Source organism: Atractosteus spatula, chromosome 25 (genome assembly GCF_055471065.1).
Source record: "Atractosteus spatula isolate fAtrSpa1 chromosome 25, fAtrSpa1.hap1, whole genome shotgun sequence".
In the NCBI taxonomy this organism is placed as follows: Eukaryota; Metazoa; Chordata; class Actinopteri; order Semionotiformes; family Lepisosteidae; genus Atractosteus; species Atractosteus spatula.
This window is the reverse complement of record NC_142730.1, coordinates 8,653,611-8,668,030: the sequence shown is the minus strand read 5'-3', so window position 1 is coordinate 8,668,030 and position 14,420 is coordinate 8,653,611. Positions and strand designations below refer to the sequence as shown.

At 52.2% G+C, this 14,420-nt stretch overlaps 1 protein-coding gene across 1 annotated transcript; it reads left to right on the top strand.

The window, feature by feature from the left end:
* The first annotated feature begins 390 nt into the window (after nt 1–390).
* Nucleotides 391–13,959, top strand: selenbp1 (selenium binding protein 1). Its single transcript, XM_088905412.1, has 12 exons — nt 391–829; nt 3,289–3,342; nt 4,826–4,938; nt 5,217–5,402; nt 5,486–5,606; nt 6,294–6,476; nt 8,026–8,207; nt 8,931–9,009; nt 9,276–9,397; nt 10,922–11,014; nt 11,639–11,757; nt 12,349–13,959. Exons 1-12 carry the CDS (start codon nt 826–828, stop codon nt 12,509–12,511), a joined length of 1,419 nt encoding a protein of 472 aa, XP_088761538.1. The 5' UTR covers nt 391–825; the 3' UTR covers nt 12,512–13,959.
* The last annotated feature ends 461 nt before the right edge of the window (nt 13,960–14,420 follow it).

The window sequence follows — 14,420 nt, the reverse complement described above, 5'->3', positions numbered from 1 at the left end:
CGTCCTCTTGCCCTGCTGTCATCTCATAAACAGACCAGAGTTGCACTATAGACCTTGCCTGCAGAAAAGCAGGCAAATTAAAAAAAAAGTTACTTTAACAAGACGTATTCGCTACAGTTACAAGGTACTTAAGCGATGGATTATTTTGGATAAAGTTTGTAAGAAGCTGGCTTTTAAAAGGTGATGGGGTGTATAACTCTACATATTGAACTGAACAGACTACACAGATCATTGTAATTGATTATCTTTATTATTTCCCTCGGCGTCTCGTTCATTTTAGACAGCAATCCTATAAAGCAGTGTATTGTAAGAGTAACGGACTGTGTTTTTTAAAAGGAACTTTCCCCATCACTGCTTTTAAACAACACGGGTCCTTTATTGTTGTCGTTCGCGTCTTGAAGTGCTTTTGTATTGCGCAAGAATATGAAATCCGCAGGGTAAATGTGATTTTCCTGATTTTCTGGAGGGGTGAACGACCCCGATCCACCGCGCTGACTGAAGACGTGAATCCGATGAGTCGCAGGTTGTAACACGTCAAGGCACAGAGCTGAATTCACCGCGGGGGTCGGGGGGGGGGGAGAGACTGTCGGCTCACCGCTTCAAGTTCATTTCTCCTTGGGAGGTTGTGTCGGGCGAGACCGCAATGTCTGCCAAAAACCAGGACACTCCCCCTCTCCCACCCCCACCCACACGACAGACCCTGTCCGCGAACCCGAGCGGCAGCAGGGGAGTCGTGCCTTCGCCAGCCAGAGAGCGGACCGGAGCGACACCTGCAGAACCGAACCGAACCGAGCCGGAGAACCTCGGAGACCTCCTCCTGCAGACATGGGTGAGCTCACGTACAGGCGGGCTGCTTCTATTCCGAATTACGAGAGCAAATGTTTTTTTTTTTAGGTGAGGTGGTGGTCTTCCGCGCCGATCAAACATGGCTATAGAGTCTTGTAAGCCAACTTTTCGGGCTTTATTGTTCCATTTACACTGTAGGTCTTACCCGACCCGAGTGTTACCGGACTTTGAGTTTGAGCTCGGCAGAGTTAAGAACGTTACGCATTTTAAAACATATTTTTATAGGTGTGAAACTAAATTGCACTGTTTAATTTGAAGCTTACTTGCATACAGCTGCATCTTTCGTTACTCTCGTACTGCCTCAACCGCTACCGCTTGTACAGTACTTGCGTTCTGCTGCTCGCTGCTGTGTTCAGCGCCTCTCTGAACGCCTGTCTGCGATGGTCAGTCCTCAGGAGAGTGTGCAGACCGCCTGCTTTTCCTGACAGCTACAGCTACGACTAACTTTCTAACGGATCATTTTAGATTTAAAAATGAAATCCGGACAAGAGATGCATTCCTTAAAGACTCCGTACTCGTTCAAGGATAGACTGGTGCTTTCTTATCGCTGTCAACAGGTGTGCAGTTCAAGAGCAGTTGGGAAGTGTCGGTGTGGCGCTTCTAATCTAGTACAAATACGTACAACACATCGGCTTTGCAAATTGTACGTTCCAGCATTATCGTCTACAGGTCTCTGCGGTGGGTAGCGTTCCTGTTTTAAGTGGCAGCTGTTGAAGGCGAACTCCGAAGACCGCGCTCGGAAAGCAAAATCGTCAAACTCAAAAAGATCGAAACGCGCGAGGATTACTCAATACCGCCCTTAAAATCACTCAGATTGTATCTTCTTTCCCGTTTCTGCGTCGGGACATTGACCTGGAAGAAAAAAAGAACAAACATTTTACATGCAGATGTGAGCCTGGTCAGTACCTGGGTGGGAGACACCTGGGTGAGCTGAGGTTGCTGCTGCAAGAGGTGTTAGTGGGACCAGTAGGGGGCGCTCACCCTGCGGTCTGTGTGGGTCCTAATGCCCCAGTATAGTGACGGGGACGCTATACTATAAAACGTAAAACCGACTTCCTGACTCTCCGTGGTCATTAAAAATCCCAGGGCATTTCTTGAAAGAAGTAGGGGTGTTGTCCCGGTGTCCTGGCCAAATTTCTCCCTGGCCCTTACCAATCGTGGCCTCCTAATAACCCCCATCTCTGAACTGGCTTTACTCTGCTCTCCTCCCCACTGAGATCCCGGGACAAGTCCTGGAGAGACATAACGGAGCTTGTATTAATACAGGGGTCTCATAATACTGTGATCCTGGAGAGCCACAGGCCGGAAAGTCTGGCTGGCTGGTGGTTTGTTGAATCAAGTCATTTAGTGATCAGTGATCCCTGTATTGCTAACTAACAAGTGAGCCCAAAGGGGATCGGGGTGTTCCTGGACTGGAATGGGAGACCCCTGGATTACCCAGTTGACTCAGGTGAACTGCCAGGTCATTGCAGTCCACTCTGGTCATCAACAAGAGGGGGTCCCCACCCTGCTGCTGTACAGTCCCCTCCCACTGAGTCCTCAGGAATCGAATTGAACCTTTAATTGGTCTCTTTGTGTTGAAGTGGATCTGTTTATTTTCAGTTCCTGAACAGGTCAGCTTTTAAAGGCCATTTCTCAGACAGGTTATGAAATCTTGGTAACAGAATAAATTCATTGACGTCATAGAAGAATTTGACAAATTCCGAATGAAGCACAAAACCATGAGCTTTGTGAAAGTACTGTAAGCCGCCTTGTCGCAAACGAGCTCCCACGAATTGTGATGTGAAGCGGCCCTTCCTGCTCACTAGTCCCTGTACTGACTAATGCACTGTGATGTACGAGTGAATGAGTACAGGCTGTGCTGCTGACACTTCACCGCAGAAATGTTCCAACATGACCTGCAGGCCGAGTTAACAAGTGAGTTCCATTTACCAGCAAAACCGTCTCAAAGTCAAGAGCAATATTTCTATTGGATTAGAAGCGATGTTTTCACAAGCCTGCTTGTTTACAAAGTAATAGGGCTGTTTCACTTCACTGGGCGTTTTGTTGCCTTGTGCTGGAAATTTAGTCTTATTTTGGGATGTAAATTGGAGGTTTTACGAGTTACCGTGTACATTTGACTTTTATTGCGGTTTGAAATGCACTCATCAACGTCGATTCTTTCTAATCCCTGAAATATAAAAATAGCCTTGCAGCTCCCCTTTAACAATTAGTCTCAGAGGCGACCGAGGATCTGGAATAGAAAAATAAAAAAACACTTGCACAGGTTCTGACCAGGCAGCCTGATGGCTCAGTTAAGGATCCAACGAAGTCGAGAAGCTAAAGGATTAAGACAGAGGGATTGAGGGACAGCGCTGTTTTCCTGCTGTGGGAATTCCTGCAAGTTAGATGGGAAGCAGCCTTGGCAGTTATGACTCTTCCCGACTTCCTTGTTTTCCGCAGCAAAGTGTGGAAGCTGTGGGCCTGGATACAAAACTCCTTTGGATGCCATGAGAGGTGAGCAGATCTGCTTTCCGCCCTCCCTGTCCGCACCGCACAGCCCAGAGGAGGGCATCAGGTCTCTGCTTCTTTCTCGCCCATTCTCACCCCCGCACGGTCCAGGGTGTGCGGGTTGGTACATGTTTATATCTTGTGTGCTTGGAAAATTGCTGGAATTGGACATCACCCGGGCGGCACGGTGGCGCAGTGGGCAGCATTGCTCCCCCACAGCGCTGGGGCCCTGGGTTCAAATCCCGGACCTGGGGTGCTGTCTGTGTGGAGTTTGCATGTTCTCCCCTCGTTCGTGTGGGGTTTCCTCCCACAGACCGAAGACATGCTGAGAGGTTAATGGGCTTCTGGGAAAACTGGTGCTGGTGTGAGTGTGTCTGTGTGTGCCCTGGGAGGGACTGGTGTCCCTGCTTGCTGGGATGGGCACCAGCTACCCCTGAACTGGAAGAAACAGTTAGAGGATGGATGGACCACCCTGCCTGAAGTGAAGCCTGGTGTGGGGGCTAGATGAATTGGCTCTGGACATGACACAGCACTGGGTGTGGTTACATGGGTGGCCACTAGAGGTCGTGGCAGGTAGAGATTTCAGCTCATAGTGCCAGTGGTGTATTGTGAGTGTGATATTTAGTAATTAAGCTTCAAAGTGAATTCATAGCCATGCAGCACACCTATGCTAAAGGTTTTCCTATGTAAAATATAGGTGTGGTGTGCTCTGGTTGATGTGGTCTCAGCACAACAGTGCTGTTTCATGGGTGTTATATTACTTTGAAGAGGAGACCCAACTCAAATAACATTTGTGCAGCACACCAGCTGGCGTCTGGGGTCGTCTTTCCTTTTCCTAGGGGCTTCAGGGCAGCCCCTCATCCTCATCACGCATCGGACTCTCATCAGGAATAGCCAGTTAGGAGTCGGGTCAGTCTACGCTGGCTCGAGCACAGACCCGCGCTTTAAGCCCCTGGGGTCAGGTGCGGGAGTTTCTGTGTGTCCAGCCGATGACGTTGAAAAGAAGGCAGCTTATCTCAGGCCATCGAAGCAAGCGCTCGAGTGCACAACAAGCAGGAAATTCTGGGTCCTGGTTTTTGCAGGATGTCGTCCCAAAAATGTTTTCTTAGAGTCATCAGCTCTCCTATTTTCTGGCCGTTTTAAACAGAAACAGAGGATCTGGTTGGCCTGTGGCCTGTTGAAAGACTCAAGTTCCACTTCAGCAGTTCTGAATGTTTCCCTGTAGGGGTCAGTGTTGTGCAGTGAGGCAGATCCAACACCTGTATACCATATTTTCCTTTCCCTGAGGCTCCATTCTCTGATGGGACAGCCTTACTGGTGCGGCACCAATGTTGGCCAATAGCAGCTCTTGAAAGTCAAAAGCAAAGGCATGTGAAATATGGCAGAAGTGAACCCTTGTGTTGGCAGAGCTCTTCAGCATATTCAGTTGCAATGCTGATGCCGTCCACAAGGGGGCAGTAGCCCTGACCTGTGTGTCTCTCTGTCTCAGGCCCCAGAGAGGAGATTGTCTATGTGCCCTGCATCTACCGCAACACTGACATCCAGAAACCGGATTACCTGGCCACTGTGGATGTGGACCCCTCTTCTGCCACCTACTGTCAGGTAGCATCCACCACGTCTGAGAGTACCCCTGGGCCACCGCTCACCTTTGCCTCTGGCTGTGGCCCATGACAATGCCCTCTAGCTGTGTCCCTGACCTCACTCTTGACTTGACTACGCCCCCTGGCCATGCCACTGACCGCGCCCCCTGGCCGTGACCCTGACCGCACCCTGGACTGTGCCCCTGGCCACACCCCTCACCAAGCCACTGACCACGCCCCCTGATTATGCTCCATGGCCACACCCCTGACCACGCCCCCCCCTCTCCCTTGCCGGCCCAGGTGATCCACCGCCTGCCCATGCCCAACCTGCGGGACGAGCTCCACCACTCGGGCTGGAACGCCTGCAGCAGTTGCCACGGCGATGTCACCAAGCGGCGCGACCGGCTTATCCTGCCCGCGCTCATCTCCTCCCGCGTCTACGTCGTGGACGTGGGCACCGACGCCCGCGCTCCCCGGCTGCACAAGGTATCTGTGTTCCTGGATCTTCTTAAAGGAAGTCACTCTGGGCCAGGCCAGGCTCAGAGCTCCCCCTTTTCTTTCCCTTGCAGATAGTGGAGCCCACTGACCTGTACTGGAGGTGCGGCCTGGCGAACCCCCACACCTCGCACTGCCTGGGCAGCGGCCAGGTCATGATCAGCTGCATGGGAGACCCCTCAGGCAATGGCAAGGGTGAGAGCTCTCTGGGGCGGCTGCTGCGCCGTCGTTCAAATTCGAGTTCACTCCAGGGTGAGCCTGCAGGACTCACACCGGCACTGCAGTTTCCTGGCCTTGTGGGCCAAGCAGGGCCTTACTCAGATGCTCATATGCTCTTGTGGGCCAAGCAGGGCCTTACTCAGATGCTCATATGCCCTTGTGGCCCAAGCAGGGCCTTACTCAGATGCTCATATCCCCTTGAGGACCTGGCAGGGCCTTACTCAGATGCTTATAAGCCCTTGTGGGCCAAGCAGGGCCTTACTCAGATGCTCATATGCCCTTGTGGGCCAAGGAGGGCCTTACTCAGATGCTCATATCCCCTTGAGGACCTGGCAGGGCCTTACTCAGATGCTTATAAGCCCTTGTGGGCCAAGCAGGGCCTTACTCAGATGCTCATATGCCCTTGAGGACCAGGCAGGGCCTTATTCAGACACTCATATGCCCTTGTGTGCCAAGCAGGGCCTTATTCAGACGCTCATATGCCCTTGTGTGCCAAGCAGGGCCTTATTCAGACACTCATATGCCCTTGTGTGCCAAGCATGGCCTTATTCAGACGCTCACACGGGAACAGAGCTGCTCAGGGCAGGCGGGAGAGGTGATCCTCCCTCTCGCAGGCTCATTGTAACCAGCTGCCTTGCTCCGTGTGTCCTCTCTGTTCCGAAGGAGGGTTCGTGCTGCTGGACGGGGAGACCTTCGAGGTGATTGGGAACTGGGAGCAGCCGGGAGACGCCGCCCCCTTCGGCTACGATTTTTGGTACCAGCCGCGGCACAACGTCTTGATCAGCACGGAGTGGGGCGCCCCCAAGGCCCTGGCCAATGGCTTCAACCCCGAAGACGTGAAAGCGGGTAGGATGGGATCTCGATGGGGGGCGGTGGGAGATCTCTGAGGGACAGGGGGAAAAGTCCAGGGCTTCCCAGGAGTCGGATCAAAGGCGGTCCACATGGCTGACTGGCAGCCACATGCTGAGCGTGTCTGAAAGGGTCACGTTCTTCAGTCTTGAATGGAGGGGACTGAGAGAGAAGGTGCTTCCAAGCACGTAAATAAGCATTGTCACATAGCGGCTCCCATGGGCTCAGACAGGGAACGCCCTGCTTTAGAGAGCAGGGTGGGGCTATAGTCCAGACTGTGTGACATTATCCAGCTGTGAGCCAAGCAGTGGGGGCTGGCAGGCTGAGGGCCGCTGTATCATAACACTTTCATAGCCAGCAGCTCTGTCACCCTGCAGCTCCCAGCTGGCAGCCCACTGGAGCTCAGCAGCTGTGAGTCTGGCCAGTATCTAGATGGGAGACTCCTGGGAAAAACTAAGGTTGCTGCTGGAAGAGGTGTTAGTGTGACCAGCAGGGGGCGCTCACCCTGTGGTCTGTGTGGGTCCTAATGCCCCAGTATAGTGATGGGGACACTGTACTGTAAAAAGGCGCCGTCCTTCAGATGAGACATAAAACTGAGGTCCTGACTCTCTGTGGTCATTAAAAATCCCAGGGTGTTTCTTGAAAAGAGTACGGGTGTAACCCCGATGTCTTGGCCAAAATTTATCCCTGGTCTTTACCAATCATGACCTCCTAATAACCCCCATCTCTGAAATGGCTGCTGTCGCATCATCCAGGTGGGGCTGCACACTGGTGGTGGTGGAGGGGATCCCCATGACCTGTAAAGCGCTTTGAGGGGAGTGTCCAGGAAAGTGCTATAGAAGTGTAAAGATTCATTAATTATTATTTTAAGATCATAAGGTGATCTACTTTTTTATTTATAAGAGAAGAACAATAAGAACATGGTGCCACTCACTCGCTCCATGTCTTAAGCATTAAAAGAAATGAATTGCAGAAAGTGATAGAACAGACAGACCTGTAGTGGGTTTTAGCTCAGTTTTCATTCAATACGTGTTTATCGTCTATATAACAGCGACCTCTGCTGGGCGGTTGTGGTCCTGTGTTGGATCCAGGCCGGACCTACGGGGCTGGTGATGCTCTGCCCTGAGCGGATGACAGGGGGCACTGCTTGCGCTTGACATCAGCTCTGCCACATTGCTCTTATTATGGATAATGATGACAGTAATATTTGCTTATACACTCAGTGGAATAAACACAACTGACAATTCCACAAAGAAAATACTGTAAGTAGACACGGAGCTCTTACAGTACAAGTCCGGAAAGAGGGGTAACTGGACATCACAAAGGCAGGTGTGGTGCTGATCTGTGCCTCTACAGGGCACTTAGTGTGTAGTCAAAACGAACAGCAGACAGGGGGCGCTGTGGCTGCCGAGTGCCAGTTAGCCTGGGTGCAGCCGTGAGGAAGCCCAGTATTTCTCCATTAACTTCTCATCTGCGCTTCGGAAGGAGGTGCGGTGATCGGCAGTTCCCTTTCCTAACCACGTGGTGGCGCTCTGCCTGCCCGCAGGGCTTTATGGGCGGCGGCTCAACGTGTGGGACTGGACGACGCACAGGAGGGTGCAGTCCCTGGACCTGGGGGAGGAGGGCGCCATCCCGCTGGAGGTCCGCTTCCTGCACGACCCGGCCGCGCCCCAGGGCTTCGTGGGCTGCGCCCTCCGCGCCGTCGTCTTCCGCTTCTACAAGACGCAGGTCCGTGGGGTCGGCGGCAGAACCGGTGGGCCGGGAGCCCCCTCTGGCCGGCACGGCTGCAATCCGCTCGATCGGCGATCGGCTGGAGGTCCTGGGGGGGGGGTGGCGTGGCCAGACAGGCTGAGGACGAGGCAGGAAGGTGCTCAGCGGGATGCATTTGAGAAAGGAGCTGCTCGTATGGAGCCCAGCGTGCCCGCTCCCTTGATCCTGATGAGAGCGCCCTTCCTCTTCCTCCTCCACGGGCGAGGTCGCTGCTTGTGGCGACGACTCCCTGCGCTTCGTAGACGTTTTAGTCGACTTGACTAAGATCGTGATGCCCAAGACTAGGACTAGATTAATGCGGGCTCCAGAGACTCACAACAGGGGTGCCGGCACTTCCTCGTCTCCCCATCTCACCTTTCTGCAGCTGGGAGCGGCTGGGCCTCACACAGCCAGTGGGAAAGGTTTTCAGTCTCACATCAGACAAGAGTCTGCATCTGGAGAATGATGTTGTGTAAAGATGCTCACAGCCTGGATTTCCCATTCTATTGGCTTGTACATTTTCTGTCAAGGATTCAAGTGATCTTTAGAAAGAGGGTGAATCTGGCAATTGTGGTGCCCAGTAGGATCAAAATTGGGCAACAGTCCAGAGAGCAAGCCTGCAACTACCCAGTGCATGATCCTTAGCACTTGACCCCTGACCCCTGACCCCTGGAGTCTGACTGTGCTGTCCCATTTCTGCAGAAGGGAGACTGGGCAGCAGAGAAGGTCATCAAAGTCCCCAATAAGAAGGTGGAAGGCTGGATTCTACCAGAGATGCCAGGTGAGCCCGAATGATAGGGATGTCTGGGAAAAGACAGGATCCCCAGCAAATAGGAATGTGGAAATAATGGGCTTCTTGGGAGAGCCTAGGGAATGTGGATCTGCAGGTTCAGGTGGCCCTGAATGACCCAGAATGGTCTCCGTGGTGGCCTGGAGGAAGGTGGCAGCCGAGGTGGTGGAGTACAGTTCTGGGTGCCGGCCCGACTGTGGGGGGGGCTGTGTGGATTGAGGGGGCTGAGCATCATTGGCTGTGTCTGTCCCACCCAGGACTCATCACCGACATCCTGATCTCCCTGGATGACCGCTTCCTGTACTTCAGTAACTGGCTGCATGGGGACATCCGCCAGTACGACATCACCGACCCCAGGGAGCCCAGGCTCGTGGGCCAGGTAACGCGCCCCTTGGCCTCTGAATTCCTCCTGCAGGCCTTTTAGCTTTCAATCAGAGATCTCGCCTTTTCTGTTGGGTTTCACTGCTTGATGTAACAGGCAGCAGCCTGAGCAAGGCTTGGACCTGCGGCACCCAGGGTTTTCAGATACTGGCAGCCTGTTCTCATCCCACTCTCTCAGCACAGTGAGAGCCTCAGACTGGCAGGTCACCAGTGAATCACAGATTTCCAAAGACTTGGAACACACATTGTCTTTGTGATCAATTAAGCAACCAATTCGTTAAGCAAGTTGGGATCATTTTGGCACTGAAATCTGAGGATCATTCATCCCTTAAAGGACCAGTGTGCTATGAATTGAACAGGTTCAATTCAATCATTTAGGGGTCCCCAATCTTTAGGAACTGGTGCCCAATAATTTCTACTGGATTTTCTCCCAATTCTTGCATGAATGTTTTTCAGTTGAGGCTGTGATGAAGATGACGGTGTGTGAAAAAATCAGGCTTTTGCTGTGATGTATTGTGTTCCTCAAGACAGCCCTGCATTGCCTGCCACTGAATCTACTAATTAGGGTGAAGTGGGTTGTGGGTCCTAATATTGTGACAATATCTGTATTTCTAAAACGTGTTTTAGCCTTTACAGAAGAGCCACGTTTCAGTGTTTCTCACACCGGGCTTTGCAAAGTGAAAATCCTCTTTCTGTAACTGTGGCTCAGCTGCTGAAGGGATGATCCCACTGTGCTCACATTCTATGATTGGAGGTGATCCTGCAGACACACTGACCAGCTCTCCAGGACCAGGACTGGACATGAACGGCCCTCCAGGACCAGGACTGGACACTCCTGCAGACATACTGACTAGCCATCCAGTACCAGGACTGGACAGTCCTGCAGACACACTGACTAGCCCTCCAGGAACACGACTGGACATGACCAGCCCTCCAGGACCAGGACTGGACACTCCTGTAGACACACTGACCAGCTCTCCAGGAATATGACTGGACAGCCCTGCAGACATACTGACCGGCCCTCCAGGAACAGGACTGGACAGTCCTGCAGACACACTGACCGGCCCTCCAGGAACAGGACTGGACAGTCCTGCAGAAACACTGACCAGCTCTCCAGGAACAGGACTGGACAGTCCTTCAGAAACACTGACCAGCTCTCCAGGAACAGGACTGGACATGACCGACCCTCCAGGACCAGGACTGGACACTCCTGCAGACATACTGACTAGCCATCCAGGACCAGGACTAGACACACTGACTGGCCCTCCAGGATCAGGACTGGACAGCCCTGAGCTCAAGGGCCCCTGATCATCTAAGGGCCACTCAGCCCTGGTAGGGCTCCATCAGCCACATGAGAGATCCTGGTAGGGTGCTGATGTGACCCGGGATCACGACCTCTCTGGACCACAGAGCTCCACCCTGTCAGCCCCTGCCAGTGGAGTTTATTGGGAACAGGACGTGCGTCGCGCAGTCCTGGGCGCCTGGCCCGGCTCTGTGTGTGCCATGTCTGTGTGTGTTGCAGGTGTTTTTGGGGGGCAGCATCGTGAGTGATGGGCCGGTTAGAGTGCTGGAGGACAAAGAGCTGGAAAAACAGCCGCCCCCTCGTGTGGTCAAGGTAGGAACTGCGGTTCGAATTGCTGTACCATGAAATGCTTGAAAAGCTTGATAACTTTCATTTCAGCCAAGCTTTGAAGCTGAGCTTGGGCTCAGCTGCTTCATCAGAGGGAGCAGGTATTCTGCAGAACAGAAATTTGCTTGTTGACCATTCAAGGCTGCCTACAGCGCCCACAGGAGCGTGTAACGACGAATTAGGCTTTTTTGTTTGCATTTCTAGAGCGGACGAGATTTTAGATCCGATACCAACTCATGAGCAAATTGAAAGGATGAAAAAAATTCAAAAGACTTAACTAATCAGAATGATTAGCTTAATGAACTCCCAGTTGAGCATCTGAAAACCAGAGGATACTAGGGTCGCCTGGACCAAAACTGGAAGCCCTGTACTAACGAGAAGCGCTTTTCTTTATGCAAAGGCTGGTGGGAGAGTGGAACAAGCTAGCCAGCAATGTAGTTGAAGCCAATACCCAGGTTTCTTTCAAGCACCAGCGGGATGAGATGTACAGTACTGGCTGCCCAGCGGGCTGGGTGGGTCGAAAGGCCTCCTCTCGCTGCAACCGGTTTTTGTTTCTTGCTGTCCCACGAAGCCTCATGGCGGCTGTCTTGTCTATTTGCTCCGGCGCAGGGCAAGCGGGTCCAGGGCGGGCCGCAGATGATCCAGCTGAGCCTGGACGGGAGGAGGCTGTACGTGACCACCTCGCTGTACAGCGGCTGGGACAAGCAGTTCTACCCCAGCATGGTCAAGTAAGGCCCCCCTGTCCGCAGGGCGCTCTCGCCTGGCCGATCGCGCGGCTCGCGCCGAGCAAGCTTCCTCACGGCTGGCACCGCGCTCCGTCACGCCCCCCTACTCTTCTCTAGCGCTGTCTGAGGCCTGGCACCTGTACCGGTGTCACAGGGCTCCTGAGCTGAGCGAGTTACAGAAGAGACGCCCCACCCTTCCCCCCCGGAGATCCAGCCAGTGCGAGACTCTGCCCGCGGAGATAGATCATGTTGTCCGCTGTCCGCAGCGTGGCGCGTTGCGTGCTCGGAGCCCGACTTGGTCTTGGGAGAGCTGCGTGCGTCACGCGGGCACAGGGAGACTGGCACCCGCAGACGTGCTCCTCTTCAGCGCTGCCAGCTCCGAGAGAGTCTGCGCTGATCGGAGGAGTGGCGTGCCTCTCTCGCTCACGGCAGGCCACAGGAGCCGCCGCGTCGCCAAAAACCGAGAGATACCTGGCGTGCCTATCACCACGACAGTGGTGCTCACTCCCCCTCTTTGGCAGTGACTGACCTGTAGCCTTTGCCCTTCCGTCAGTAATCTGTAGCTCAGTTGAGATCCCGGTCTTCCTTGTCCAGGGAGGGGTCGGTCATGCTGCAGGTGGACGTGGACACGGTCAAGGGCGGCCTCACGCTGAACGAGAACTTCCTGGTCGACTTTGGCCGGGAGCCGGATGGCCCGGTTCTGGCCCACGAGGTCCGCTACCCGGGAGGTGACTGCAGCTCGGACATCTGGCTGTGAGGCTTCTTGCCGCTCGCTGCCCCGAACGCCAGCATTCCCATCCTCCTCCGTTCCTCGCTGACGTCAGCCGGAGACGTGGATCTCCACAAGGGCTTCTCCACCCGGGAGCCTCTCCTTCTCTCCGGGTTTTTATCCTTCCAGCTGAGCTCTCAATTACATCATCATCGCATCGATAACACGCTTAACACTTCTGTGAGCAAAGCAAATCACACCGTAAAAACCCTTTAATGCATGTAGATCACCATACACAGATCTGCAAAATCTCAGATGTTCTGCATTATTCTGCTCTTTTCACTTTGTTATTTCCATCTTTATACACATACACAATTCTGTATCAATCTGCAGGAAATAAAGCCATTTAGTTTTGAGTTAATAGTCAATCCTCGCAGATCTGAGTTCTATAGTACAAAAGTAACCTCTGAGCTTTATAGGCTGGTCGAGTTGGACAAATGTTAGTGATGATGAGGACGAATCTGATTGATTACCTGCTGCTATTCGCTTCGGCTGCTCTTATACAGTTGGCCTTGATTGGGTTTTTGATCAAAGGTCTTTGATCCTGTTTTTAAAGACTGATCACAGGGAATTAGACATCGCTAAATGCCAAGCCTGGTTCCTTCTGAGCCAAGCAAAGGTGTATAAATAGGAATTGTTATAATCAATTAGAAATGCGCTAGTAAGTGGTTGATGCTTCTTATCACTCCTGGTTGGCTTGGACTTCCGCCCAGCAGTGTGTATTGCACCCAGAAGGAGGTGGAACGAATGGATGATACTGTATTTCTGGGATCAGGATGACATTACAGTGTTTGTTTAGACACCTTTTAGTAAATCCAAACTTGATATGAAAGGTACCATTTCCAGCTACGTTTTAAACTAATTAAAACATAATTGCATTTAAGATGATTAATTAAAATGTGAGCTTAGTCAGGGGGTCCAACGAAATGCCCAGGAGCTCAGCTAAGTTAAATCCCTGTTGGAACGATCCTAGTCTGTAGATTCCAGTACAAATCACATTCCATTGCCATATTTCTATAACAGTCTGTTCTTTATATCCTCGTCTTTCCATGTCCTGTTCAACCCTTTCTTTCCTGGATCACAGGCGGAGGTGTTTAATCCACCTCCGAACACGTCATCAGATTTTCCTTCCAGTTCTGCTGCAGGTGCACAACATCCCTGGTGTTCTGCATTTTCCATGATCGTTTTTCCAGCCACGTGCTTCCCTTTCGAAATGAAGTTTTAGTCCTTGTCATTTAGTGCCATTGCACATCCCCATGTAGCAGACCCTATTAATTGTACCTGGTAGAATCTTTATGATTATTTCCTATAATTCTATAGCAATGCACTTGTTAATGTAGTGTGTGCAATACATCTGTTCTGTTTGAAAAAAATATTGTCAGCCGTCTTCATTCTACAACTGGTGAAAATAAATAGTAGTTTTGAATGTTCGTAAATCCGTGTGTTAAACCTCGGTGCTGAAAGGCCCAGAGCTGGTCGCCAACACTTTAGTGCTCAGTCTGGCCTGTGCACTCTGCCTGCGGAGAGAATGAGGAGCTCACAGTGCGATCTAGTGGAGGAATTAGTGGAGTTTGTGTGTTTAAATGAGAGACAAACTCATTTATGGTTACAGGCCACTGGGCTCTGATCACTCACACGGCTCTTGTGCTGTTCTGATCTGAGAGCTGCTCCGGCATCTGAAATAATTTCTTATTTAATAATAATAATTTCCTTACTCTTTTAACGCGCCTTTCTGTACAGTGCACTCAAAGCGCTGTACAGGTCATGGGGATCCCCTCCAGCACCACCAGTGTGCAGCCCCACCTGGATGATGTGCCAGTCCGCTCCCCACACACCAGCTCTCAGTGGGGAGGAGAGCAGAGTGATGAAGCCAGTTCAGAGATGGGGGTTATTAGGA

Bases quoted from the DNA above. Each gene is read 5' to 3' on its own strand.
- selenbp1 (XM_088905412.1), top strand. The intron at 4,939-5,216 runs GTAGCATCCACC...TTGCCGGCCCAG, and splicing joins CTTCTGCCACCTACTGTCAG to GTGATCCACCGCCTGCCCAT. The intron at 9,010-9,275 runs GTGAGCCCGAAT...TGTCCCACCCAG, and splicing joins GATTCTACCAGAGATGCCAG to GACTCATCACCGACATCCTG.